The sequence below is a fragment of the Podarcis vaucheri genome (assembly GCF_965113315.1).
Source record: "Podarcis vaucheri genome assembly, chromosome: 6".
NCBI classification, from domain to species: Eukaryota; Metazoa; Chordata; class Lepidosauria; order Squamata; family Lacertidae; genus Podarcis; species Podarcis vaucheri.
In genome coordinates, this window is record NC_138764.1 from 106,228,892 (window position 1) to 106,254,010 (window position 25,119).

General features: G+C 47.1%; 1 protein-coding gene across 1 annotated transcript in view; it reads right to left on the reverse strand.

Annotated features, from left to right (window-relative positions):
• LOC309534733 (papilin-like) overlaps nucleotides 1-24,906 on the reverse strand; it is a gene marked incomplete at its 5' end in the record, with an annotated part of 40,636 nt that extends 15,730 nt beyond the window's left edge. Inside the window, 10 exons of the mRNA XM_082227037.1 lie at nucleotides 278-445; nucleotides 3,233-3,400; nucleotides 4,735-4,902; nucleotides 7,370-7,537; nucleotides 10,327-10,494; nucleotides 11,811-11,978; nucleotides 16,693-16,860; nucleotides 23,036-23,170; nucleotides 24,370-24,435; nucleotides 24,813-24,906. Coding sequence (XP_082083163.1) covers nucleotides 278-445; nucleotides 3,233-3,400; nucleotides 4,735-4,902; nucleotides 7,370-7,537; nucleotides 10,327-10,494; nucleotides 11,811-11,978; nucleotides 16,693-16,860; nucleotides 23,036-23,170; nucleotides 24,370-24,435; nucleotides 24,813-24,906 — 1,471 coding nt within the window. The remainder of the gene's footprint in view (nucleotides 1-277; nucleotides 446-3,232; nucleotides 3,401-4,734; nucleotides 4,903-7,369; nucleotides 7,538-10,326; nucleotides 10,495-11,810; nucleotides 11,979-16,692; nucleotides 16,861-23,035; nucleotides 23,171-24,369; nucleotides 24,436-24,812) is intronic.
• Between the last annotated feature and the right edge of the window lie 213 nt (nucleotides 24,907-25,119).

A 25,119-nucleotide genomic window follows, 5' to 3' on the forward strand; every position in this document is an offset into this window, starting at 1 on the left:
GTTGCGCCCAGTGCGGCCGGCCCCCCCTGTACCCCCCACGCTACGCCACTGGTCGGTTAGGACCAATGTCTAAACGAATACCGCTCATCACCTGTAACCAATAATGTTGTGGCCTTATTTAGCCCATTAATCATAATAATTGTGTCATGTGTCTTTATTTCCTTGGGGGGGGGGGACTTGCCATGCAATGAACCCACGACAAGAAGCTTAGGCCAAGAGACTCTTCTGCCTACCTCTCGGATGGGTGGCAGGTAAATAATAAATTCATTATCATTACCCGGCTTCTTGCAGGCGTGCTCACATTCCGAGAGAGATTCAAACCGGTTCTCGTTGCCCGCACAGCCTCCGTAAATGAACACTTCGCAGGTTTTAGTGGCGGGGTTGTAATAGTACCGGGGCATGGCTGCTTTGCAGGGGCCTGTCTCCTTAGGCAGCTTACAGATATCTGGAAGGATGTGAGAGGGTCAGGCAGGAGGGTTGAAGTTGCTTGGGCAAGAGTACTGGGAAATAATTCATAATGAACTGAAAAAAAATGTTTAAAAGTACTTTTCCAAAAAAACCAGAGTCCTTTTGGTTGGGGATAATTCAGACTGAAATTCCCAGGTGTCAGAAAAGGTTATTTATGTATGCCCTTAGTATGGCCCGCATTTTGTCAGCCCCCAAATGGAAATTGAGCAAAGTCCCGACTAAAGAAAGGATGCCAGTATTGCTGTGGTCTAAACCACAGAGCCTAGGGCTTGCTGATCAGAAGGTCGGCGGTTTGAATCCCTGCCACAGGGTGAGCTCCCGTTGCTCGGTCCCTGCTCCTGCCAACTTAGCAGTTCGAAAGCACATCAAAGTGCAAGTAGATAAATAGGTACCACTCTGGCGGGAAGGTAAACTGCGTTTCCGTGGGCTGCTCTGGTTTGCCAGAAGCGGCTTAGTCCTGCTGGCCACATGACCCGGAAGCTGTACGCTGCAACCCCAGAGTCGGCCACGACTGGACCTAATGGTCAGGGGTCCCTTTACCTTTACCTGACTAAAGAAGAATGTAACTGAAACACTTGAAATATGCCCAGCTAGCGGACCTAACATATAGAATAAGAGAAAAAGAAGAACACATTTTTAAAGAAGACTGGAAAATGTTTATTGAGTATGTGGAGCAATATTGTGTTTATTTGAAAACGTGGTCAGCCTGAAGATAAATTCAGCAGCGTAAATAAGTTTCGATGGATTTAATAATGGAATACTGAGTGGTTTAGTTTATATAAAATATGCTTCTATGGGGGGGGGTAGTGATGGCCACCAACTTGGCTGGCTTTAAAACAGGATTGGGCCAAATCATGGCCTGATCCAGAAGGCCTCTTCTCATGTTCCTGGGATGCTCACGCTCACAGTGGTGCCACCACCAGCCCCACTCTATTCTTCTGTTTTTAAATCATTTTAACAGATTTTAGTACTGTTATCTGCTCTTGCTGTAACCCAGACCTGAGACCTTATAATGAGAAGGACTTAAGAAATTAAAGTAAAAGCAACAAAAGCAGGAATAATAGCGGCAATGATAAGGTGGTCTGCCCCGAGCGCATTTAAAGTAGGAAACCAAAATATTTCCTTTTGTGAAATGCTAAGTGGGTATGAGGCATCAGGCATAAGCCTGCATTTTATTAATGTTTGATCAGGACTTGTATATTAAAGAGAGAGCTTAAAGATTTTCAAAAGTTTCATGCCAGGCACAAGACCAGCTGCTTAGAGAACCTTGACAGTGTTTTCCTCCTAGACAAAGGGGCCCCTTTGATTTATAGCAGAAAACAATTCTCAAAGTCGTAAAAGCTGAAATTACAGGCTGAGAACGAGGACACTGACCCTACATGTTACAGAAGATAAAAAAGGCAGAGATGAACATAATTAGGAATGAGTAAATAGTAAAATAATACCAATGTGCCTCCCAGTAAAGTGAGCCAGATCTTCTTTCTAAGGTTAAAGACCAAATGGAGAAGCATCTAGCTGGCAGAAAGAGAGCATTTTTGGGAAGTCTTTTTTTAAAGCTGTTTCTTTCTTAAACTGAGAAAGTTAGAGGGCAATAAATGTTGGGAAGAGCTAATGGGAAAAGCAACTGGCTGGAGAAGGGGGGGAGTGTAAACTGAAGAGGCTTCTTTTGAAACTGCTTTTTTTACTGAGTTCCCTTTTCTACTTTACAAAGGCCTTATTCCTTTTAAGAGGCTACCTGTGTTGTGTATTAAGTGTATTGGCATAGATGTAATTATGCAAAGGATTTAGAAATGCTAGATTCTTATTTCATATAGTTGTAAGAGTTGTATTTATCCTGAAATTAAGTCAGCCACCAGTCTAGCCCCCCTGCCAGACAAGAGACGCCATCCAAGCAGTCCTGATATATTAGCTGTCAGGCATTTGTTTAGAAACCTTCAAATGAAGGAGATCTTTCAATGTTGATGTGAAACTCAAGATCCTTGACATATGTTTAAGATAAAAATTTAAGATTAACCATTTGTTTTAGAAGGCAATAGGGCAAGGAGGGCAAGAGGTGAGCTGGTAATTAAGATTCCTTGTTGAGACACATGTAAGATATATTACTACTTATTTGTCATTTATAGATGTAACAATATATAGCTCTTTGTGTTCCATATAAGGACAGGAGGATATGGGTGTATCTTTTAGGATTGGTTATAGCAATCAGCCAATAGGAAATCCAACCAGGCTGATTGGACAGAGGCAGCCAAAGGAGGAGCAAAGGGGGCTGGATTAAGGGAATATAAGTGCTGGCCATAATGGCAGGAGGCCAGGCCAGAGCTTGGTAACCATATACCACTGTGCCTCTCATTTATTTGTCTGACAAATAAATTATTATTTTAAATTCTCTATTGCTGCGTTGAATATTTCATTCCAGCTAAGCGTTAACCACAAGCAGGGTGCTACAGGTGCGGATTCTGGGCAAGGACTGCAGATTTCCAGGGCTGCCCCAGGAGGTTGGCTGTGCATTGGTGCAGCTTGTATCACCAGCAAATGTCATAGGATCATAGGATCTCAGAGCTGTAGAGTTGTAAGGGACCTCCGAGGGTCATCTAGTCCAACCCCCTTTGCAATGCAGGAGTCACAGCTAAAGAGGCCCTGACCGATGACTACCTGTCCTCTGCACAATGCTCCCCCCTTTGTCATTATTATTATTATTATTATTATTATTATTATTATTATTAATACCCCACCCATCTCCTCTGCTCCCCTTCCTTGTTCTGACCTGGGTTGCGGCATCTCCAAATGCATTCCGCCTGGGTCTCAAACTGGTTCTCGTTCCCTCCGCAGCCTCCATAATGAAACATCTCGCAAGTCTTGTTTTGTGGGTTGTAATAGAATTTGGGGAAGAGGGCCAAGCAGGGGCCAGAATCCACAGGGAGCTTGCAGATATCTGTGGGTGCAGAACATAGAGGGGGGACAAAACAGAGGGACTCTCAGACATCCCCACGGAAATGAACTGGTGCCAAAAGCCCAATCCTGCGCATTGCAGAAGTGAGTGTGCCTGGGATGTGTGGCGCACTCTGGAGCCAGAATCTCTGGCCCCCCACTGACTCAACAAATTTGGCAAGCTGGCATTTCTATACCACTTGGAAAGAGGGGGGCTTTTCGGTTGCCCCCAATGAAGTTAAAGGAACCACCAAACAACAGGGAGTATTTAAAGCTAGAGAGAGACAGTGTGGCACAGTGGTTAAAGTGGTTAGACTAGGACCTGGGAGACACCAGCGCTCAAATCCCCACTCAGCCATGAAGCTCACTGTTAAACAAAAATCTCCAAATGTGGTCTGAACTTCAATGTCTAAAACTCCTGGTAGAGGACAAGGATCTGGAGATTACGCTCAGGGCTGCCAAATTCTGTGTGACTGCCATAAAACGTAGGGAACAAGCTGTACTACCAAAATGATTAAGGTTTTAAATGATAATTTTTGGTTATATTTTAGTGATCAAGATTTATTATACACACACACACACCATATTTTTTGCTCTATAAGACGCTCCAGACCACAAGACGCACCTAGTTTTTGGAGGAGGAAAACAAGAAAAAAATATTCTGAATCTCAGAAGCCAGAACAGCAAGAGAGATCGCTGTGCAGTGAAAGCAGTGATCCCTCTCACTGTTCTGGCTTCTGGGATAGCTGCACGGTCTGCATTCACTCCATAAGATGTACACACATTTCCCCTTTAGGAGGGAGAAAGTGAGTCTTATAGAGCAAAAAATTCAGTATATCTTAATTGCCGCTACATCTGAATTGTCTCTGTTGTACTCAACTCAATTCAATGTATCCCTGTTGTGTTTTATGATTTTCCTGATATTGTAAGTGACCTGGAACTGGTCTGTGACCGTAATAATAAAATTCATTCATTCACTGGGTGACCTTGGGCCACTCACTGCCTCTCAGCCTGCCCTGCCCCAGAGGGTTGTTGTGGGGATTGAATGAGGAAGGGGGAGAAACTTGAGTTCCTTTTTCTTCAAGGGAAGGGTGTGAATGCAATTAGTAATGTATTAAGCCAAGAAAGACCCTAAAGCACTGGTAAGTATTTGCACCACTGTGACATCTGTTTATTTTGAGCATTCATAATGTGATAGGAGTTTTATGGTCTTAGACATATTGCTCATTTAAAAGTGAACAGTGTTGCACCAGTAAAAATCAACCCAGTAAGACAGAAGTTGCTCCATAAGAAGGTATGGGGCTAGAAGGTAGGGAAACGACCCCCAAGTCTGCTCACCTTTGCTCCCGCAGGTGTCCAGGCATTCCTCCATGGTAGCAAACCGGTTGGCGTTGCCCTGGCAGCCTCCGTAGGGAAAGGGCAAGCAGGTCTCCTTCGACGGGGAGTAGTGGTACATGCGGGAGTAATCGAGACACGGACCCGAATCCCGGGGCAGCACGCAGATATCTGCCAGCAGAGAGCCGAGAGGAGGAGTCAGCAGTCCCCACCTTCCCTTCATAAGAACATAATGTGAGCCTGCTGTGGTGGTCACATGGGATTGCTATGAGGAATTATGAAAACATGGAGCAAGCCATTGTGTCCGCGATGAAAGCATTGCTTGACTGGGCTTGAGTCATTGACAATAATTTCTGATCAGATCCCACAAGCCTCTGCATCTCTGCCCATTTTCTCTACTGCCCATTTTCTCTACCTGACAGGCACGTATAAACATTCTATAACACAGACCGGTTGCTTCACCAGTTGCATCCTGGGCCATAAAGAGAGTAGATAGCTTTGATGTACCTTTCTTTGGTTTTGTTAGTCTTAGGGCCAAGAAATAGAGTTTCACATAGGAGGTGATAAAGATCCCTATCTTTCCTTGCCATCCTTCCCCTCATGTTTACGGCTTGTTTATGACCTCCGGGGTTGCTGAATGCATTCCTCCTTTAGTCCTGTTTTATTTACCCCAGAATGTATGCATGCTCAGATTAGCTCTTTGTAGTTTTAACTTTGTCCCAACGCGGGGTTTTTGAAATGCTCAGAGGAAATCTGATTGGTTCTTAGGAACACTGTGTAAAGGGTTCTTTTGTTAATAAAGCGGCCTGGACGAGGGAGTGGCGATACACACTTCCTCCCAGAGTCTTGCCGGCCAAGCCTCGTGTTTTGTTTTATCAGGGTCCAGTCCTTTCCTTTGGCTTCAGAATGCAACAGTCTGCTGGATCAGGCCAATGGGGGCCCATCTAGGCCAGCACCCTGAAGCACCGCTGCCTCCGACTGTGGAGGGCAGAACAGAGCCATTGTGGCTAATATCCATCCATAGCTCTCTCCTCTTCCACAAATTTGTCCCATCCTCTTTTAACGCCACCTATGTTGGTGGCCATCACTGCCTCCTGTGGGATCCTTTGCTTAAGAGGCTCTCGGATCTTTCAGACAAGTCTAAACTTAATTCTCTCCTCTTAGGCAAAGATCACAAGACGACCTGGCTGGCAGCCAGATTCTGCGCCCAGATTTGTAGGCACAGATCATCCTCTGGTATAAAATGGCTTGCTAGGGAACTGCTGAAGTCGCCCTTTGGGGTGCCTCAGGGTCAATTTTTATGGTAGCCCAAATCTCAGTTGTAGGGGTGTATGACTATCTCAATTTTAACTCATGAGCTATTGCTGCAATCTGCTCTGATTGTATATTTTATCTTTATGAATGCTGTTTTTATTGTGTTATGTTATGTGAGTCTTTGACCGTAGTAGATTATCTATCTCACCTTGCCATTCTAACCTACACTGTCCACCCCCCAAGATGATCAAGGCAAAGTGAATGATATGCCTCCTGTGGCAGGGAGTTCCACCGTTTAACTGTGCACTGCTTGAAGAAGGAGACATTTGGAGTTTAATCGAACAGGCTACTCTGGTGATATTACAGTGCTGCTGATTGTACGCATTGTTGTGCTTAATGAATACCAAGAATGTAAGAAAAGCCTCCTGGGTAAGGCCAATAGCCCATCTCATCCAGCCTCCTGTTCTCCCAGTGGCCAGCCAGTTGCCCATTATGGGAAACCAACAAGCAGGATTCGAGCCCAAGAGCGACTCTCTTCCCTCCTGGGGTTTCCTGGAACTGGGTTCCTCTAACCATGGAGGCAGAGCAGAGCCGTCATGTCTAGCGCCCGTCAATAGCTGTCACCTCCTGATTTGTTTGTTTTAATATGGTGTGCCTCCCCCCCTTTCCCCCCCACATTTTAAAGGCCTTGTCTTCCACATTGTTGAGCACTTTTTCTTTGGCAAGTACAGTCATACCTCGGGTTACAGACGCTTCCGGTTGTGTGATTTCGTGTTGCACACCGCGCCGAACCCGGAAGAACCAGAATGGGTTATTTCTGGGTTTCGGCGCTTGCGCATGAGCAGAAGCACTAAATTGCACTTTGCACATGTGCAGAAGCGCCGAATCACAACCCGTGCGTGCGCAGATGCGGCATTGCGGGTTGTGAACGCTGTGGGTTGCAAACGTGCTTCCCACACAGATCATGTTCGCAACCTGAGCATCCACTGTACAGTGGTGCCTCGCAAGACGAAAAGAATCCGTTATGTGATTCTCTTCGTCTAGTGGTTTTTTTCGTCTTGCGAAGCAAGCCCATTGAAGGATTAGCGGATTAGCGCTATTAGAGGCTTTTAGAGGCTTTTAGCGGCTTATCTGCTGATCGGATCAGCTGATAAGTGGCTTAGCGGCTTAGAAAAAGGGGGGGGGGAGGAAAAAAAAAATCAGCAGGAACTCGCAAGACATTGTCGTCTTGCGAAGCAAGCCCATAGGAGATTCGTTTTGCGAAGCACCTCCAAAACGGAAAATTCTTTCGTCTAGCAAGTTTTCCGTCTTGCGAGGCATTCGTCTTGCGGGGCACCACTGTACAATGAGGATGACAGCTGCATTGGCAGGAGTCCTGCCTTACCCGGGTTCCGGCACTGCTGTTTGCATCCCTCCAGAGTCTCAAACCTGTTGAGGTTTCCCCCGCAGCCTCCGTAAACAAAGGGAAGGCAGGACTGGTTGCGGTGGTTATAGTAGAACATGGGGACGTAGGCATCACAGGGACCGGGGTCTGCCGGGAGCTTGCAGATCTCTGCCGCCACAGAAGAAACAAAGACTCATCAGGACAAGGGCACCGTGGGAACTGTGAAAGAGTATCATGCCCACCTCTCTTAAAAAAGCTGCCCCAGTTGGGTCTAAACATAAAGGTAAAGGGACCCCTGACCATTAGGTCCAGTCACGGACAACTCTGGGGTTGTGGCGCTCATCTCGCTTTCCTGGCCGAGGGAGCCGGCGTACAGCTTCTGGGTCATGTGGCCAGCAGGACTAAGCCACTTCTGGCAAACCAGAGCAGCGCACGGAAACGCCGTTTACCTTCCCGCTGGAGCGGTACCTATTTATCTACTTGCACTTTGACGTGCTTTCAAACTGCTAGGCTGGCAGGAGCAGGAACTGAGCAACGGGAGCTCACCCCATCGCAGGGATTTGAACCACCAACCTTCTGATCGGCAAGCCAAGAGGCTCTGTGGTTTAACCCACAGCACCACCCGCGTTGGGTCTAGTCAATGGTGAATGGATCAACAGGAATTTGCAAGTTTCTTGCATGGTCTCCCCCTAGAATTGCACCATAGAATTATAGAGTTGGAAAGGACCCAATGGTTCATTGGAGGTCTTTCAGCAGAGGTTTTGGGGGGCAGGATCTGTCACTGATCCTTTAGCATTAATTCCTCAATTGGGCTACTAGATCACCCTTGGGATCCCTAATGCCAATTCTATGATTTAATTCTAGGATCATCACCATTACTATATTTATTTGTATCCCACCTTCCCCCAGATGGGGACTCAAGGCAGCCTACAGATGAAATAGAAATGGCTAAAAACATAGACGGGAATAATTAAAAAGCAAATCAACACGAATTAGAATTATCTAGCCATGATCTATTAAAACATGCAAATAATTGCAATAAAAACATCACAGCACCAGCCCTGTGGGAATGCTCAGGGATGCAGGAGAGGATATATTGTTTGATTATACCCTTTCCAACTTATGTTAAGAAGTTCCACAATTTAGCAGAATAACATTCCCCTTTTTAAACTTGCAGTGGATGCGTTTGTCAGGCTCACTAAAGCCTCTGTAATAACTGTTCTGATATTTTCCCCTTATTCCAAGATATGACACAGTCTTCTATAAAAGTATAAAAAGAGTTTACTCACATTCTGTTCACAATCGGATCCCAGAAGGCAGACTGTGATGGCCTGGGAATCCGATTCAGAGGCTGAACCGGAGGAATCCCAGCCTGCCCAGGAGTCCCCGCCTCCAGGGCCGGCTGAACTGGGGCAGGGCCTTGATTCTGAGGCGCCTGCACCTGTGCCAGATCCTCAGGAGCAGGCACCAGGTGAATCCACTCTGGCTCCGGAGGTGATTGAGGACCCATTGCCTGCAGGTGCGCTTCTCCCAGCCCTGTCAGGGGAAGGTGAGTCTCCCCCTGGGTCCAGTAACCCTCCAGCCTCTCCTGAGCTGCAGAGGCTCAGGGCAGAGAGGTGGAGGGAACTGGTTTCTCCCAGGAGGAGTGCTCGCCTTAAGGCCAGGAGAGGTGGGTCTCCTGGGGGCCGGGACCTCCCCTGGCCTCAGAGAAGATAAAGGCCAGTCAGCCCAGTCCCAGGTTGCGGGAGCAACGTCGTTGAAGAGCTGTTTTGGCCAGCACCCATTCCTGTTCCCCCAGAGTTCCTGTCCTTGCCCGGCTCCTCGCTGTGGACCCCGCTTCGCCCGTGGAGGACTGTCTGCCGACTTTCGACTCAGGTCCTGGACCTTGCCCCACGGTAACCTCCCCCCGGGACCAGCACACAGACTTAGCTTAGAAAAGTAACATATACCTGGAAACTATCTCATAAGAAGACAGCAGTGGCGTAGCGTAGGTTGTCAGCAGCCGGGGCAAGGCAAGTAATTTGCGCCCCCTAATCCATTTTAGCACTTGAGTGCGAGCGCCCCCCAGATGTTGCGCCCGCCCCCTGCACCCCCCATGCTACGCCACTGGGGCTGGGGGCGAGCGAAGGAGCCAAGGACCCCCCCCCAAAGGCTCAGCAGGAATTTATTAAATTTATTATTTGCGGAGCCCCCGCGGGCCGAGGCAGCCGAAGCCCCCTCCCCTCGGGCGCCTCCCCGCCCCCTCCTCTCCTTGGGCTGTAGGTGGAGCTCCAGATCTGGGCTTGGCAAGCGCCTCTCCTCCTCCCAGCCGGTCCGGGGGCTTCCAGCTCCGCCCTCCCCCCCCCCGCGGCTGAGACTTGCACTGAGAGCCGGAGCCAGCAGTGCCCCCTTCTGCTGGGAGACCCTCGCCCGCCCGCCGGCTTCCTCTCGGAAGGTTTTGGGGAGCGCAGGGCGCGGCGAGGCCCCTCGGAGCTCTCCTCCCTCCCACTCGGCAGAAGCAGCCGCCGCCTGTGGCTGGGCCGAGGGGATGGCGGCGGCGGCGGGGTGCGGAGGCTGCCCGTGCCCGGCCAGGCGTCGCTTCTGGCCGGACAAACATTCCTTCCCATGTGTAAACATGTTCACTCTAGGTATGTTGTACTTGACTGCTCTTGTGATTCACATCCCACAAACCCTTTCCTTAAAGACAATCATTTCCCAAAAGCCTGGGAGAAAACACAACGGAGAAGGCCCTCTCCCATATCCCCACCAATTATGCCTGTGAGGGTGCTGAGAATGATCTCCCCTGAAGATCTGAGAGGTTGGGCAGGCTCGCATGGCAAGGAGACAGTCCTTCAGATCGCCTGGGAGTCCCTCCCCGCTCTACAGTTTGATGAGTCCCTCTCCTTAACTCCATGGCAGCAAGGCTCCCCTTCGACAGCCAAGCCTTGCCGGTGGCTGCTTCTCCCTCGGGGTCTCACCAGGGTACAGGCAGGTGTTCCGGCATTGCTCCAGTGTCCGGAACCGGTTCTCGTTGCCATTGCAGCCGTGGTAGGTGAAGCGCTCGCAGGTTTTGTTGGCGTAGTTGTAGTAGTAGCTGAGCTTGTGGCTATTGCCGCTGCCGCTGTCCTCTGGGAGCTTGCAGATATCTGGGGAACAGGAGAGAAGAGGGGAGGAGGTAGGAGGGACCGTACTGAGGATCCCGGGTTTTATCCCCACCATCTCCAGCCGAAATGTTACAAAGCTTACAGTTCTGACCGCAAGCCGGGTACCCCTCTAGGGTTCTGTTGACACAGAGACCCAGGCGTTTCCTAAAACTGGCACTTGATGGAGCCATAGAAAGCCATGGAATATTATTCAAGTTGTGGTGATTCAGGCGATAAAAATGACAAGGGGATGTAGCAACTCCTCTAGGAAGAAAAGTTGCAGCATTTGGTATGCTACAACAGCGGCAAGAGTCTTGATAGCACAAGGGTGGAAGAACGAGGAAATCCCAACGAAAGAACAGTGGCAAGAAAAACTGATGAGTTATGCAGAGCTGGTGAAATTGACCTACAGACTGCGGGACAAGGACAACTGTGACTTTAAGGAAGAATGGGAGCTTTTTACAAATTATCTAAAAAGACAACAAAATGGACTCCTTGGCAGGTTTTGAATACACATACACTAATGTATTGGTTGATAGCAGGGGAGATACCTGTAGATAATGTAAGGATATGTATAATTTCATAACATGCAGAGAATAATACGTGCTGAGAAATCAGAGAGGAGCTGATGGAAGTCTCGGGGGGAGGGTTTGAAGGAGGGAAAGGGGGGGAAATAATGAATATATGTTTTGATAATTTGTTATGTTGAAATTGTTAATAAAAATGTTGTTGTTTTTTTAAAGTTGCAGCATTTGGGACTTTTCAGTTTAGAGAAAAGAAGAGACGTGATAGAACAAGGTCCAATGTGTGGCTCGAGACCTTTGGCAACATTTGACAGCCCTCCAGCCTTTGCACCATCGTCCCAAAGCCAGATAAGTGAGGTGCTGGGCTTTGGGAAGGAGGCAGGAGGCTCTGGCAGGGTACAGGCATCGCACCTCCTTCTTCCCAAAGCCTAGTTAGCACTTAGGCAGCTTTGGAAAGGAAGAGGGAGGGCTCTAGGACTCTGCCAGAGCCTGTGTCTCCCTCCCAAAGTCCAGCACCCTAGGAAGGCTGGAGGGGGGCATTAATTTTTGGCTTTCCTCGCCCTCAACCTGTGCGACAAGGGAGTGTGCAGCCTGTGGTTTCCATGTCCAAGTACACTTGCAGCACACTTCATATGGACTTATGGACATGCAATGAAGCCAGATGTTGGAAGAGTCAGGGCAGATAAATGAAAGTCCTTCTTCACCCAGTGCATAGTTCTACAGTTTAGCTCCCTCCCACAGGAAGCGGTACCTGCATCTCCCTCTCGTTTCCATCTGCCTGCATCTGCCTCTCACCTGGGTTTCTGCAGGTCCGAAGACACTGCTCCTGAGTGGAGAACCGGTTGCCATTTCCTTCGCAGCCACCATAAATGAACACCTGACAAGTCCTGTTGCTTGGTGAGTAGTAGAACATGGGCTGGTAGCTTTTGCACCGACCTGGGTCCATGGGGAGGCTACAGATATCTGCCACCAGAAATCAAAGAGGCATCAGAGGAGGGCAGTATAAGAGAATGGGGTGGGGTGGGGAAACTGTGGGTGGGTGGGGGTCTGGGAAGGAGACTTCATGACAGAACGGCAATGTCACCACCCGGAATTTCAGCGAGCGTAAGAGTATCAGCTTGTGAGAAGAGGCCTTGTGAGATCCAGGAGGGGAGAAAGTGGGGCAGGTGGCTCCTGAGATCATAGAATCATAGAGCTGGAAGGGAACCTTGTGGGTCATCTAGCCCAACCCCCTGAGATGCAAGAATCTCAATTAAAATCACTGGCTGGAGAGTGGTTTTCTGAAGTCCAGCATCTACAGTTCTTTTGGCTATTTGAAGGTTGCTAATAAGGGGTCCAGATCTCTCCCACCCAAGGATGCCCCATTCTCATCACAATTAATTTAAAAATAGCTTCGAAAACCCCTTCTCTGCTTGGCCTCTAGCACTGACAAAGAGTTCTGGAGATCCTGAAAGCTTGCAAACAATTACATATGTTGAATTTTGATTGGCCTAATATGCATTTAGGATGGCTTAGGAACTGCTATACTTATTCCCCTTGCTTTCTCCACTGTGCTCTGAAGTGAACTGCCCTGAGACCTTATGATGAAGGCCAATATATAAAATTAATAAGCTGAGTGGGAGGAGGCAGGCCGACTCCTTGGAGGCCCTGCAGAGTATCCTGTCCTGGCTGACCTGCACAGAGGTCATGCACGCTGCCCCAGGCGCCCGATTGGCTTGCTCCACTGCTGGTTCAGGTCCTCTAATCTGGAGCAGCAGAAAACAAGCTTGCTCCATCTTCCAGGTATGTGAAGATGGCTTTTCATATCACCTCTCCATAATGCAGGACTAAGGAGGAAACTGGTTATTTTTTATTTTGTTTCAATTTCATGGGAAATCTCTGACATCCCTCAGTGCAAGGCGCCAACCCGCCTTCCCTTTGTGCAAGCAGCAAAGTGATGTGGCCTTGTGGACTTGGAAACCCAGGTACTCTCCGAAACTCACTCTGGATATAGGATTGCAACCAGTGTAAACCAGGACCTCCAATATCCACCCCATTAATTCGGCTCAGAAAGATGCCACGGTCGGACTTCCGGGTTAGTGCCTCAGGCAATGGGGGAATTCCTCTGATCGGGAGGAATCCGCTCCGTGGAAATCAGGGTCTGGCCACCACGGCGAAGGCGGAGACCCACTAAAAACCACAGGTGGGAGAAGCTTGTGGACGTGGGATTCGGCTGGCACCTTTTGCGCCTCCCCAACTCGTGGGGAAACCCGGTTTCGGGGATCCGGAGCGACGTGGGGTGAGTGGCGCGGTGCTTTGAATCGACTGCTTCTTTCACGGAGTGAAGCCGCATTGCTGTTGCCAGAGAGCGCTGACTTTTTCCTGTGGACAATTTGATTTTAAAACAACTACCCATGAGTAGAATGGAAAATTGGATTTTTAAACGTCTTAATTTGGCACTGAACGGGGAGGTTTCAAACAGGAAGTCCGCCTCCCCCTTTTGTAAATAGATTGAAGCAAAGAGGCTGCAAGCTAAAGCCTTGGAAAGCCTTTCATAAAGGATTAAACTTCCATCGGTTAAATCATCAAACCCCCCTTGGAAGCAGGAGAAGAGGGGGGAAATTTAAGATTGTGTAAGCCTGCAGGAGAGAGTGAAGAAAGTCAAATTACCACCTCTCAGAACCTGGAAATGGGCTGCTAGTAAGCATTGAAGTTTTGGATATGCTCATTGACTGTGAATAGATCGTTTGCTGACAGTAAGTTAAAGAAGAGAAATACATTGTTTCCATTGTTTCCTTCTGCGTTTAAAAAGGAGTAAAAGTAACTGAAAATTGAAACTAACTTTATTGTTTGAACTGTGCTTAAAAGGATTGATACAAATAGAAATTGTTTCCCCCTAGAGGAAGCCTTTGAAATTGTTACAAGAGCTGAGCTGGGAGAATTTCCATCTCCACCTGCAAGATAAAACTGTGAGAATCTGGAATTGACCTTGAACCGTTAAGAATGTCGACAGAAGAAGCCTTAGTGGTTGCATTTTGTAAGATTAATGATTTACTGGAACAGCTTTACAAGAAGACAGATGCGAGGACTATAAAAATTGATAACTTGGAACAAAAAGTGACTAATTTGGCACAAAAAGTCAATATTAATACAGAAACTATTCAGGAATCGATACAGGGATCTATTTTGACATGGCAAATCGAGGAGAAGGCGGGGGAGAAAGTTTTTGCAGTGGAACCTAAAGTGGCACAAGTGGAGAGGAAGAGTGCCCCAGCCGTACAGTTGCAACTCGATGATTATAAGTTGATGCCTTTCAAGACTGAATTTAGAGAAAGTCAGACTTTTAGGATTGGAGCCCCGCTTAGACTGGAGAAAGAAAGTTGGACAGATCCTCTCATGCAGGGGTTTATTGACCTTTGGGACCTGGACTTGGGTCAGGAGGAGACTGGAGTTGTGGGGACTGCCAGACTTGGAGGAACTTTGAAACACAACTGGAAATATCTTTTGAATTTCAGTTCTAACTATGGAGATTTGGCTGACTTGTCGAGAAGGAATAAAAACATTGCTAGATGGGAATTTCCCGGAGATCTACTTTTCAGCATCAAAGGAAGGAAAATAAGAACAAGATCAGGAGAAGACAAAGTAAAGTGCATGTATAAACATGAAGAAGATTTGCAGAAGGGACCTGGAAAAGAGTTAAGAGCCTCGAACAGAAGATCACCAGGTTGATGGGCTATTTGGAATTGACGGAAATGACTGGCAGAACCCGAGACCAGGGAGAAGAGACGGTGGAAGAATATTGGAAAAAGTGTAAAATCTATATATGGAAATAATGTAAAATTAATGAGTGTTAGAAAAATGTTGGAAGGGAATTATACGGCTTTAGTAGAAATATTTTAAGGAATTAAGTATAAATAAGTATTATAGTATTAATGGAAAATAAGGTTAAAATATGTTAAGATAATTACATGACAGAAATAGAGAAAGGTGGAAAGGATTTGCTGAAACAATTAATAGAAATGGAATACAAAAAGGGAGGTGAGAGGATGTCGATGAAACAAGGGAATGAAAGAGAGGATATTGAGATGGTATGATGTGTGTTTTTTTGAATTGTTTTTGCTTTTGTTTTGTTTAATGTGTTAATCTTAATGTTGCGTTTTGTATTGTTTATATATTGTATTGTATTGTATTGTTTTTTCTTTTTCTTTTTCTTTTCTTCTTTTCTTTTTTCTTTTTTTCTTTTTGTAAGGTTTAAAAGCAATAAATATTATTTTAAAAAAAAAGATGCCACGGTCAATGGAATTAAAAGCTGCTGAGAGATGAAGGAACCCCTAGATAGCCACCCCCTTCCTTCCCCCATCCTTCTCTCAAGAAGGCTGACAGGGCCAGTTCAGCCCCATAACCAGGCCTGAACCCAGACAGAGATGAGCCAAGATGACCAGTTTCATCTAAGAGTACTTGCAATTCTTGCTCTCCCTGCAACCCTCTTTCCATAAAATTTGCAACCAGGTGATGGTTGTCACCAGCCAGTGGGTCTGATTCTTTCCAATCAGAATGAATGCTCAGTAAACCAGACCGTTGCATGACCTCTGTGGGAATTTTGTGCAGATAGATCATTCGCTTCTCCTGATTCATTCATTGCCAAATAATTCATTCATTACTGATTCATCCTGAGGCTGCTAATATTGTGCATATGGAAGCAAATGGGATGAATACAAGCAAACTGTTCTTGAAATAAAAAATACTCCAGTCCAAAAATATGGTTCAAAAGCTTTACTTCAGAACTTAACTCCAAAACAAACTTAGAACAATAAAGTTACACTCAGATAGATGCATGATATCTTATGCTGATCCCAACACTACAAGAAGGAGGATTCCACCTAGACACATTAGCGTAGCGTGGGGGGTGCAGGGGGGGGTGGCCACACCGGGCGCAACATCTGGGGGTTAGGGTTAGGGGGTGCAAATCCGTGGGTTAGGGGGCGCAAATCCATGGGTTAGGGGGCGCAAATTACTTGCCTTGCCCCGGGTGCTGACAACCCACTCTACACCACTGCCTAGATATTAGGAAGAACTTCCTGACAGTAAGAGCTGTTCGACAGTGGAATTTGCTGCCAAGGAGTGTGGTGGAGTCTCCTACTTTGGAGGTCTTTAAGCAGAGGCTTGACAACCATATGTCAGGAGTGCTCTGATGGTGTTTCCTGCTTGGCAGGGGGTTGGACTCGATGGCCCTTGTGGTCTCTTCCAACTCTATGATTCTATGATTTCTATGATCTTAGATTATGAATATCTCCCATCCAGAGCTGAAATCAAAGCTCTGCCTCTCTTGCAAACAACCTCCGTCATTAGCCTGAGGCTGTTTTCCTAGAGTGAGAGTTCTTTCTCTTCAGTGGCTTCAGAACAAAAACTAGCACACCCCAAACTGAGACCTACAGATTAACATATGCATAGGCTGGCGATTGCATCGTTTTCATCTGATTTAAGTTAAATACCAGTCTCACTTAATCATTAGCCGTTAGGCTCTCTACTTAGCATCAGTGGAAATTTCCATGCCGTGCTACACAGTATACATACAGACACATTACAGAGTCATTTTCCATTTCAGTGTACAATTAAACAATTATACTTAACAATTCACCCATCCATCTGTTCCTGATCTGCAAACCAAGCTTCCAACAGAGCTCGACATCTCACCTACCAACTTCCCCACAGACGTCCATGCAATGCTTCCTGGTGTAGAAGCGATTGGCGTTCCCTTTGCAGCCGCTGTACTTGAACCTCCTGCACCTCTTGGTGGGGGCGTGGTAGTAGAAGTAGTTCAAGGACAAATTGCAGGAGCCAGGATCCCTGGGGAGGTTGCAGAGATCTGCCGGAAAACAGAAGAGAGGAAGCAGGGCAAGTTGAAATGATGGGAGACCACCATCTTGACCTCAGAGAGGAATGAACCAAGCAGCCCTGTGGCTTCATCAGAACTGGCAGGGATCCTAATTTGGTTCATGAGGCTGTTCCCTTCCCCCAGCAAGCCAAGCCCACCTGCCCCACAGGTAGGTGATGCCAGGTGTAGGGCAGGTAAAGGTGCCTTAAAATGTGCTCCGAAACAGTCCTCGGAGGGGCTTGGATTGGGCCCCTTTTATTGATTTACTTATTCCTTAAAAATTATACACTGCTTGATTGTAAGAACAAACACAGCTCAGTGTGGTTTACAAAAAAAGAGAAAACGATATAACTATTGAAAAATCAACAACAACTACTTGAAACATTCAAAAAGTTAAAGAGCAATAGGCTAACAACAGATTAAAACTTGCACCAACTTTCTAAACGTCTGGGCAGATTTGTCAAAGAAACATTTTTAGCAGGTGCCGGAAAAGGTACGGCGAGGGCACTTGCCTGAGACCAACAGGCTGGGAGTGCAAAATGTAGCTGCTGCTGCCACGAAAAATCCCTAAAAGAAAAGCCTCTGGTTTCTTTACAAATGTGTATTTTAGCATCTTTTTCAGCTCATTATATTTCATCTCCCAGAAACTTTTCACTTTCTTACAGTCCCACCACATATGATAAAACGTTCCTTCCTTTTCTTTACATTTCCAACACTTGTTACACGTCTTAAACATTTTTGCTAGTTTTACTGGTGTTATATACCATCTATAAAACATTTTCATCACATTTTCCTTTAACGCCATGCATGCAGAAAATTTTAAATTTTCTTTCCATAATTTTTTCCAATCATCAAATTGTATATTATAACCAAAATCCCTGGCCCATTGTATCATTACCGATTTCCCTTCTTCGTCTTTCGTATGCCATTCCAACAATATCTTATACATTTTTGACAGATTTTTACAATCATTGTTTATAATATCCATTTGAAACTTAGAATCTTTTTCTACATAGCCACTTTCTTTGATGTCTTTTTTAAACATTTCATTAACCTGAAGATAATGCAACCAATCATAAACGTATTCTTTAACTTGTTCATATGGTTTTAATTTCCATTTTCCTCCTTCTTTAATTATCAAAATAAAAAAAATTCCTTCCAGTAGCACCTTAAAGACCAACTAAGTTAGTTCTTGGTATGAGCTTTCGTGTGCATGCACACTTCTTCAGATACATTTCACCATCTTCTCCTCTGAGTGACCCCACTGTTTCTTTGTTCTTCCTTTTGCTACGAACATACCCATAAAAGCCTTTTTTGTTGCTTTTAACCTCTCTAGCAAGCCTGAGTTCATTCTGTGCTTTAGCTTTTCTGACTTTGTGTCTACACGTGCTGGCTATTTGTTTGAATTCCTCTTTGGTGGTTTCCCCCCTTTTCCATTTTTTGTACACATCCTTTTTTAATCTTAACTCAGTTAAAAGTTCTTTAGATAGCCACCCTGGCTTCTTTAGGCACCTTCCATGTTTCCGTCTCATTGGTATTGCCTGACGTTGTGCTTTTACTATCTCCCTCTTAACAAACTCCCAGCCATCATGAACTCCCTTTCCTTTTAGTATTGCTGTCCATGGGATCTCACCCAGCACTTCCCTAAGTTTTATGAAGTCGGCTTTCTTAAAGTCAAGAAATTGAGTCCTAGTATGCTTGGCTGCTCCTTTCCGCTGTATAGTAAACTGTATAGAAGAGCATGATCACTCGCGCCTAATGATCCTTCCATTTCTACCCCACTAACCAGGTCATCAACATTGGTTAGCACCAGATCTAAAATGGCTGTTCCTCTTGTTGCTTCTCCCACTTTCTGGACAATGAAGTTGTCTGCAAGGCCAGTGAGGAATCTGTTTGACCTTATGCTCTTGGCTGAGTTTGACATCCAACAAATATCCGGGTAATTGAAGTCCCCCATTACTACTATCTCCCTTCCTTTTGCATGCTTGGCCATCTGTTCCAGGAAGGCATCATCTATGTCCTCCGTTTGGCTTGGGGATCTATAGTAAACTCCCACAATGAGGTCACTGTTATTCTTCTCTCCCTTGATTTTGACCCAAATGCTCTCACTTTGGCTTTGAGGTTCTAAATCTTGGATCTCTTCACAGGTTTACACATCCCTGACATATAACGCCACTCCTCCTCCTTTCTTGTCTGGTCTGTTTCTCTGAAATAGATTGTATCCCCCCATTATTACATTCCAATTGTGGGACTTATCCCACCAGGTTTCAGTGATGCCTATTATGTCATATTTAGTTTGCTGTACCAAGAGCTCAAGCTCATCTTGTTTATTTCCCATGCTTTGCACATTAGTGTACAGACATTGAAGTCCATTAATCATTCCCCCGTGTCTCTTATTTAAGGATTTTTTCCTCCCACCACTAGGTCTGCGTGCTGTTTGCTCCATTTGGTCTATGACATTTGGATGATCATCTTCATCAATTGATAGACTCCTACCTTCAGGAGCACTATCTCCCTCCCCCACATTAGTCAGTTTAAAGCCCTCCTGATGAGGTTTCTGAGATTTTTGGCAAAAACATTCCTCCCAACCGTTGTGAGGTGCAGCCCATCACTTGCCAGAAGTCCATCTTCAAGAAACTGCAGTCCGTGATCTAAGAATCCAAACCGTTCCTGTTTACACCATTTGTGAAGCCAGCTGTTCACTTCCACTATTTTTCCCTCTCTCCCTGGGCCACGTTGTTCAACTGGGAGGACAGATGAGATGACAATTTGTGCATTTAATTGCTTCAATTTCCTGCCGAGAGCCTCGTAGTCTCTTTTGATCTTCTGGAGGCTATTGCTTGCAGTGTCATTGGTTCCCATATGAACCAAGAGGAAGGGGTATTTGTCAGTGGGTTTTATGATTCCTTGCAGTCGTTCAGTTACATCTTGGATCTTAGCCCCAGGGAGACAGCACACTTCCCAAGACATCTTGTCAGGCCCACAGATCACTGCTTCTGTTCCCCTCAGTAGGGAATCCCCTATCACCACTTCACGCCTCCTCTTAGGTTTGGTCGGGGTTCTTCCGTGAGCTGTCCGTTCCAAGGTCACCTGCACATTCCCTGAGGACTGACTTTGCTGCTCGTCTTCATATACCTGATCGACTGTAATGAGGGAGAGATCCTCAAATGGAGTCTGCTCTTCGTCTTCCATGCTAGGGGAGAGGACCTCAAAGCAATTGTGTATTTCTAAACAATCAGAGCGAACCCTGGGCCTCCTACTTCTTTGAGTCACGTTTCTCCATATATCTGGCTCCTGTGTTGGTGAACTAGCCTCCTTCTCAGGGGAGTCCCCTGTCTCCTCCTTGGTGGGGACGGTGTGCTCTGTTGCTTCCAAGAAGAGCTCCAGCTCTCTAATTCTTTGGAGCGTAGCTACACTTTCCTCCAGTTGCTGGACTTTGTCTTTTAAGAGGGCAATCAACATGCAATTGCTGCAGGTAAAGCTGCCTGCAACCTTTGGCAAGATGGCAAACATTGCGCAGGAATCGCAGGCGACTGCAGCTGTTCCCTCCCCCTCCATCTTGAGAACGTGTCGTTGGGGGTGGCTACAGAGGTCCTCCATCATAAAAAGCTTGAAGACAGGACAAATAACTTCCCCCACAAAAAAACCTAGGTCTCCCCCAACAAACGTTTGAGACTAGCTCCCCTAAATCTAAAAGATGGATCAAACTGCGCGCACCACTAGGCGCGCGCCGCTGCCCTGCAAGCTCTGATAAGCTCCTCCCACAGCTAATCACTTGTCTCAGTAGAAACCCTGCCCCCTCTGACCTTTGCACAGGGAGAGCAGCTAATCAGCCACAAAGAAACACACACAAGAAAACCTTTTTTGCTCCTTCTTCAGCTGCTGCCCTGCAAGGTCAGGGATACATCCTTCCACAATGAGGACTGAGGACTGTTTTTAATTTTTCATGGATTTCACTGTATGGCTTTATATTGATGTAAACCGCTTTGATGTATATTTTCATGACAAATAATAAAGCTAAGGCAAGGAACCAAATATCTTCTCATTCAGTGGCCTTTAGTTCTGTGAACCGCCCTGAGACCTCTGGGTATAGGGCAGTATATAAATTCCAATTCTAATTCCAACAATAACAATAACAATAGCAGTCTGTCCTCTTTCTGAAGAAATGCAGCAGTCCCTATTTTTCTTCCCACCATCTGCTGCCGCCTACAGAGGACTGTTTTCAAATGAGAAGTGGAAAAGAAGGAGCAAATAGCACAGTCGCCATCAGGAATGTGGCCCTCCAGACCTCTCTATTTGGCCCTTTGGACCCTCTCCAGGAAACCCTTCCCTGCACCTGCTTCATATACATCATTTTGTGGCAGGACAGGCATCCACCCTTGACCTCTGACAACGTCCCTGCAAGGGTATGTAGAAAAGGGAACTGTTCAAAAGGTAAATATTGCATACACAGCTCACCTTTGCCTCTGGCCCCACCCACCCCTGGCATGTGGCCCCTGGAAGGCTGCCCAGAAGGGAATGTGGCCCTCCCCCCCGTTCCTGGAATCTGGAGACAGAGAGAGCTGATTGCTCTGTGCTGGATCCAAAGATGTGACGAAGGAAGATCTCCTGGAAGTGTGTTCATGCTGTGACTCCTCCACCCTCAGGTTGCATACCTGTGCAAATCATAGGTGCCGACTCCCTGGGGCCCTGGGTGCCTGAGCACCCACACAGTTCCCCATGAAGAGGTTGGGCACCCACAAATTGTTAGAATATTCCGTTCCATCTTAAAAGGAAGAGGCATGATTGTTGTGTATCACATGCATGTTTACACTCCAGCACAGCTTGCTGGGAACTTCTGTTTGTGTAGAGCTTTTGCTTATTCTGTCTTGCTTGGACATGAAAGGGAGAAGACATGTTTTCCCTTTGTCCTGATGTATGCTGAATAAACTGCATGTAAGTATGTTTTACATATGTCTCTGTCCGCCCTTCCGTTGCGAAGAGTTTGTTATCTCTGCTGGCTTGTGTGATCAGCTTCTGAAAGGCTTCTGAAGCTCTGAGTCGCAGTTTGATGCTGTTCCATGGACCGGAGTTCGCCCGGCTGCCGCCGGTGGGCTGAAGTCAGCTGGGGGCCTGCCAATTGCCCCCGTTTCCTTGGACACATCCCAACACAAATTTCGGCGCCAGGGCCATGCACAGGGCCCCAGGGACCCATGGTTGCGGGGCCAAGATGGCACCCCTGGTGCAAATTAAAGCATATATCCTCAAGGCACCACAGTCTTTGCTGACCTTTGTTCCAAGGAAACAGAACCTGTGTAAGTGCCTGGAGTCTCACTGGGTTGCTCGTAACAATATAAGATGGTGGGAGCGCTCCCCCTGAATACTGGAATTCCCAAGTGAAAAGGATCTAGGAGTCTTGGTTGACCACAAACTTGACATGAGCCAACTGTGTGACGCGGCAGCTAAAAAAGCCAATGCAATTCTGGGCTGCAGCAATAGGAGTACAGCATCTAGATCAAGGGAAGTAATAGTGCCACTGTATTCTGCTCTGGTCAGACCTCACCTGGAGTACTGTGTCCAGTTCTGGGCACCACAATTCAAGAAGGACACTGACAAACTGGAACGTGTCCAGAGGAGGGCAACCAAAATGGTCAAAGGCCTGGAAACGATGCCTTATGAGGAACGGCTAAGGGAGCTGGGCATGTTTAGCCTGGAGAAGAGGAGGTTAAGGGGTGATATGATAGCCATGTTCAAATATATAAAAGGATGTCACATAGAGGAGGGAGAAAGGTTGTTTTGTACTGCTCCAGAGAAGCGGACACGGAGCAATGGATCCAAACTACAAGAAAGAAGATTCCACCTAAACATGAGGAAGAACTTCCTGACAGTACGAGCTGTTCGACAGTGGAATTTGCAGCCAAGGAGTGTGGTGGAGTCTCCTACTTTGGAGGTCTTTAAGCAGAGGCTTGACAACCATATGTCAGGAGTGCTCTGATGGTGTTTCCTGCTTGGCAGGGGGTTGGACTCAATGGCCCTTGTGGTCTCTTCCAACTCTATGATTCTATGATTCTATGTGCACAGACAAAAACTCTGAAACATAGGGAAACTTTCCACCTGATGAGTTCTCCATAAATGTAAATACTGAAGCAATTTACAAGCTGAGAAGGGACAAGGGGAGAGGACTCACCGTTGACGGGCAACATGCACCTCCGCAGGCGGCCATACCTGCAACACATCTGCTCTCCTGGGCAGTTGCTGTGTGATGTGCACTGAGCGCCACACTCCAGCTCTTGGTCCTTCAAGTTGGTGGGGCATCTCATGGCTGGGAGAGAAAGGAAAACCGTCAGAGGCAGGGATGGGTGGAGGGCAACTGACCAACAGCACAAGAGCCTAACCCTCTCTCTACTCCTTCCAGGCAGTTTGTGATTTAAAGCTGCATGTCTGAGCACCCTTTTTTCTTTCGCTCAGCAGCTTTCCCCTCGAAAACCCACTTTTTAAAGCTCTGTTTTAGCAAACTGCAATCTGCAGGAAAATGATGTTTGCTCCCATTGAGCACTAAAGAACAGGTTTGGGGGCAGAAAGTTCTAGGGTGTTGTTGCTGTTGTTTAGTCATTTAGTCGTGTCTGCCTCTTTGTGACCCCCTGGACCAGAGCACGCCAGGCCCTCCTGTCTTCCACTGCCTCCCGCAGTTTGGTCAGACTCATGTTTGTAGCTTCGAGAACACTGTCCAGCCATCTCATCCTCTGTCGTCCCCTTCTCCTTGTGCCCTCCATCTTTCCCAACATCAGGGTCTTTTCCAGGGAGTCTCCTCTTCTCCTGAGGTGGCCAAAGTATTGGAGCCTCAGCTTCAGGATCTGTCCTTCCAGTGAGCACTCAGGGCTGATTTCATTCAGAATGGAGAGGTTTGATCTTCTTGCAGTCCATGGGACTCTCAAGAGTCTTCTCCAGCACCATAAGTCGGCTTTAAAAACCCCAAATGCTCAGACACAGAGCTTTAAAAAGTAGACAGGTGTCTGGAAAGAGCGGTGTGTGTGTGTGTGTGTGTGTGTGCATAAGCCCTGAGAGGAGATATGAGGGCCACCGTCAAATATATCGAGGGCTGTCACATGGCAGGTGGAGCAAGCTTGTTTGTTCCCGGTGGAGCAGACAGCCTTGGAAGGTAGTGGCCTGTCCTTCCTTGGAGATTTTTCAAGCAGAGGTTGGATGGCCATCTGCCAGGGACACAGGATTCCTCCAGGTGTGGTCTGGCCAGGGCAGAATAGAGGGTACTATGGCATCCCTTAATCTACTGAGACCCCTAGATCCTTCTCACATGTACTATTGGCACACCAGGTACCATCTTGCAAAGAGGCCCCAATAGTGGCACCCTTGGGAGTTTTAGTTTCCAATGCAAAAGCAGCACTACAGGGAGGGGGAGCAGGACATCTGGTGCTGCATGGGAGTCAGGGATGGGGGGAAGGACAACTGACCGGCAGCGAAGGAGCCTGCCCACAGACCCGGAAGGGGAAGTGGTGGACATACCAGGGGTTTTTGGCAGAGGCACACCAGGAGGTGCTAGGTGTTCCTCAGATGACGATGACACTGAATCTGTGGAGAAAGGAGAGATTTCCAAGGATTTGACCTCAACACAGTTAAAGCAACAGCAGCCCATACCAAGTTCTTCAGGCAACAGTAGTACCTGTGAAAAGAATCTAGGGGTCTTAGTGGAGAGACAAACTTAACAGGAGGGATTTCAGCTGGATTACAGGTGGCAGGGATGGTTAACACCCCTTCCTACACGCCTGTTCATGATCAGCTCCCCACTCCCACCTTCCCAAGAATAGCAGCAGCAGCAGCAGCAGCAACAACAACAACTGCTATTTGCATTTTGGAACCCTGTAGATTAAGCGCAAAGGTCCTTGCCAGGGCAACATCACACCTAGTTTTCAAGCACAGCTTCAAGGTTTTGCTCCATGTCCACTCACCTCCCTGAGCTGAGGCAGGTGGCACCCTGGCCCAGAAGGCTAAGAGACCCACGAGGAGGAAGGTGCACTGGGTCTTCTTCATCATCATCTCCATGGCACTTTGGCCGGCTCCAGCGTCTGTTTATTTTATACCTCCCATCGGAAAGATGGGAGGGGAGGAGGAAAGAGAGGCACAGCAGCTGGAGCCAGCCCCACCCCTGCTGGAAGAAGGAGCAGGCTGTGTTGCTGCAGATTCACACACCTGTACACCTGAGCTGCTTCTCCTGCCAAGAGAGCCATTGGACGTGCATGGTGCCACACTCCAGGA